Genomic DNA, 2,810 nt, shown 5'->3' on the forward strand with positions numbered 1-2,810 from the left:
ATGTGAGGCAGTGAAGTATTCATTATCGCTAGGAAACAGCTTTCAGATGGCCTCGTGCCACTGATCTCTCTCACCCACGAACCTTCTCCCGTTTCAGAGCAGCAGCTGGCATGCCCTCTCTCTCTCTCTCTCTCTCTCTCTCTCTCTCTCTCTCTCTCTCTCTCTCTCTCTCTCTTCCATAGAGCCTATCTGAGCTATTTGATAGTGTTGATACATTTGCTTCTCTGACGGCTGTAAACACACAATTTAATATTTAGCATATTAGACCTATTTAACATTTAGTTCAGATTTGAACGTACGTCAAAATATGAAACAAATGCGATGCACAAACATGACATTTCGAGAAGGACTTAAAACGTGCATGGTTTATTTCAGATTCTGTCGCTTACACAGACACATTTAAAGCACACTTTCACAAATGAAATAGAGGGCTATGCAGTGTCTCACCTAAATAAATAAATTTCGAATAAATTAGGGCAACAAAAAGCTAAATGTATAAAACAAACTAAATCAAAAAGATGAAAATACGTATAAATAAGGCCAGAGATTTTCCGTCATCAGAATATCTAAAAAGTGCCATTCACAAAATCGTGAATAAGGATAAATAATAATAACAACAACAACAACAACAACAACAACAATAATAATAATAATAATGATAATAATAATAATAATAACAACAACATTTAGTTATCATGTGCTGCCTTTAACAGGGCCTACCAACCACTCAATAGGTCTAAATAATTTTGATTGTCAATGCGTCGCTCAATCTTAATTGGAACAGACACAAAACAGGTTTACACATCTGTGAGTCTAATATGCCTAATTTAACCATAACGCGGTGAAGGGACGTAAAACAAGAAACCAATTTTCCATTGCGTGCGTGTGTCAGTGTGTGTGTGTGTGTGTGTGTGCGTGTGTGTGTGTGAGTGTGTGTGTGTGTGTGTGTGTTTTTGTTTGTGTTTTTTATACTACTACTGCGTCCAAAAATGACCATGAGTGTGCCAACTCTTGCACAATGAGGTAGACGCACCGATAAACAGTGTGCGGGCCTATATCCGTGTGCACGCGTGCATGTTAGCCTGTGTATTTTCTACATTATTGCAATGCATTCATACGGGTTTTTTCGATGCATCAATTTGAGCAAATCGCCCAAATAATCCATGCAATGGATTACAATAATCCCCCCCCCCCCCTTTACCAGCCACTGGTCTCATAACGCAGACTTGTCTGTTAACGATTTAAAGTATCGTCAGATGAACGCTTTTCAATTAACAAACAAAAGTGAAAGCGAACCAATTAAATTTGCATTTGATAGCTACACACAGGGGGTGACATATTCACAAGTATCTACAATGATAAATATAAAACGCTATTCTCACTAAAGCGAACAACGGTTCGTTTTCGTTTTCCGTTATTTCTGTACAATAATTGCCATAAGAATGGGGGGTTCTTTTTTTGTGGAGATCAACGAGGACACCGGGTGTCCTCTTTCAGAATGTCGGCCTCTGTGTCGATAACTATTGAATGTCTCAAGTTTCACATTTCGCCTTCAGGGGATAAGCTTTCAGTCTGTATCCCCGGGTTGGGGCGCAGCGCCCCGCGACAGCTCCGACGGTGGTGGTCTGGTCTCCCGTTATCTCGGGATTTGTCTCTGATGGGTGGTATAGTATAGCGGGCCTAGTGGGCGGCGGAAAACTTCATCCTTTTCTGCTTTTGCCTCTGATTGCAAAACCACACGCGCACCACGTTCTTTTTCAAGTCCAATTTCTCGGCGATGGCGGCGATCTTCTCCGAGGAGGGCCTTGGCTGCACGGCGAAGTACGCCTCGAGGGAGCGCTTCTCCGGCGCCGCGATGCTCGTGCGTTTTCTCTTTTTATCCCCCCCGTTGAAAATCTCGGGTTTGGACATCTTCTCCCGCTGCGCCCGCTCCGCCTCCTCCAGCCACGCTTCCAGGATGGGCTTTAGGGCCACCATATTGTTGTGCGAAAGCGTGAGGGATTCGAACCGGCAGATAGTACTCTGGCTGAGACAGCCGACTCCGGGGATCTTAAGGTTGGCCAGGGCAGAGCCCACGTCCGCCTGCGTCACCCCGAGCTTTATCCGCCTCTGCTTAAAGCGCTCGGCGAACGACTCCAGCTCCCGGGGGTCGGGCTCGGGCTCTCCGCCGTTGCCGCCCATGGACGAGTGCGAGAGACTGTGGGGGTGCATGTTCATGGACTGTTGGTGGTGGTGGTGCTGCATGTGGTTGATGGCCGACATGTGCGCAGCGTGGTTGTGCGACGCCGACGAGCAGACGTCCGAGCCGGGCATGCCACCCAAGGAAATCCCGCTGGGGGTCAGGTGGTCGAGCAGGTCGCCGTCCATACCCTGGGAGGACTGGTGGTGGCCCGGGTGGTGGTGGTGGTGGTGGTGGGACCCGAGCACCGAGGGATGGTGCAGGTGGCCCGAGGAGGAGGTGGGGGTGCAGGTCATGGAGGTCATGGTGGTCATGGTGTGGTAGGTGGCGTCCGGTTTGAACGGGTGGCTCTTCTGGGCCACGATGTCCACCGCCGCCAGAGCCTCGGCCCGTTGGAGAAGGGTCTCATCGAAGCCCGCGAAGATGTTACCCTGGAGCTGCAGGAGGAAGAGGAGATGTTGAGACGCGGGCTTTCGAATATCGATGGACCACGATTGAACGAAGCGGCGTTGAGTTGCTGTGTGGCAGGTTTTATTAAAAGGCATATAAAGCCTATTTTATTTAGATGTTCTTGTTGTTTTATTCTACTGTCGTCCAAGTGCCTATTCATTCACACTGTTGCCATCTTAAA

General features: G+C 47.9%; 1 protein-coding gene across 1 annotated transcript in view; it reads right to left on the bottom strand.

Moving 5' to 3' along the window:
* Positions 1–1,680: 1,680 nt before the first annotated feature.
* The window catches only part of pou4f4 (POU class 4 homeobox 4), a gene marked incomplete at both ends in the record, with an annotated part of 1,897 nt that continues 767 nt past the window's right edge, over positions 1,681–2,810 (bottom strand). Inside the window, one exon of the mRNA XM_079737626.1 lies at positions 1,681–2,616. Within this exon, the coding sequence (XP_079593752.1) occupies positions 1,681–2,616 (936 nt within the window). The remainder of the gene's footprint in view (positions 2,617–2,810) is intronic.

Source organism: Pollachius pollachius (genome assembly GCF_949987615.1).
Source record: "Pollachius pollachius genome assembly, chromosome: 6".
Lineage (NCBI taxonomy): Eukaryota > Metazoa > Chordata > Actinopteri > Gadiformes > Gadidae > Pollachius > Pollachius pollachius.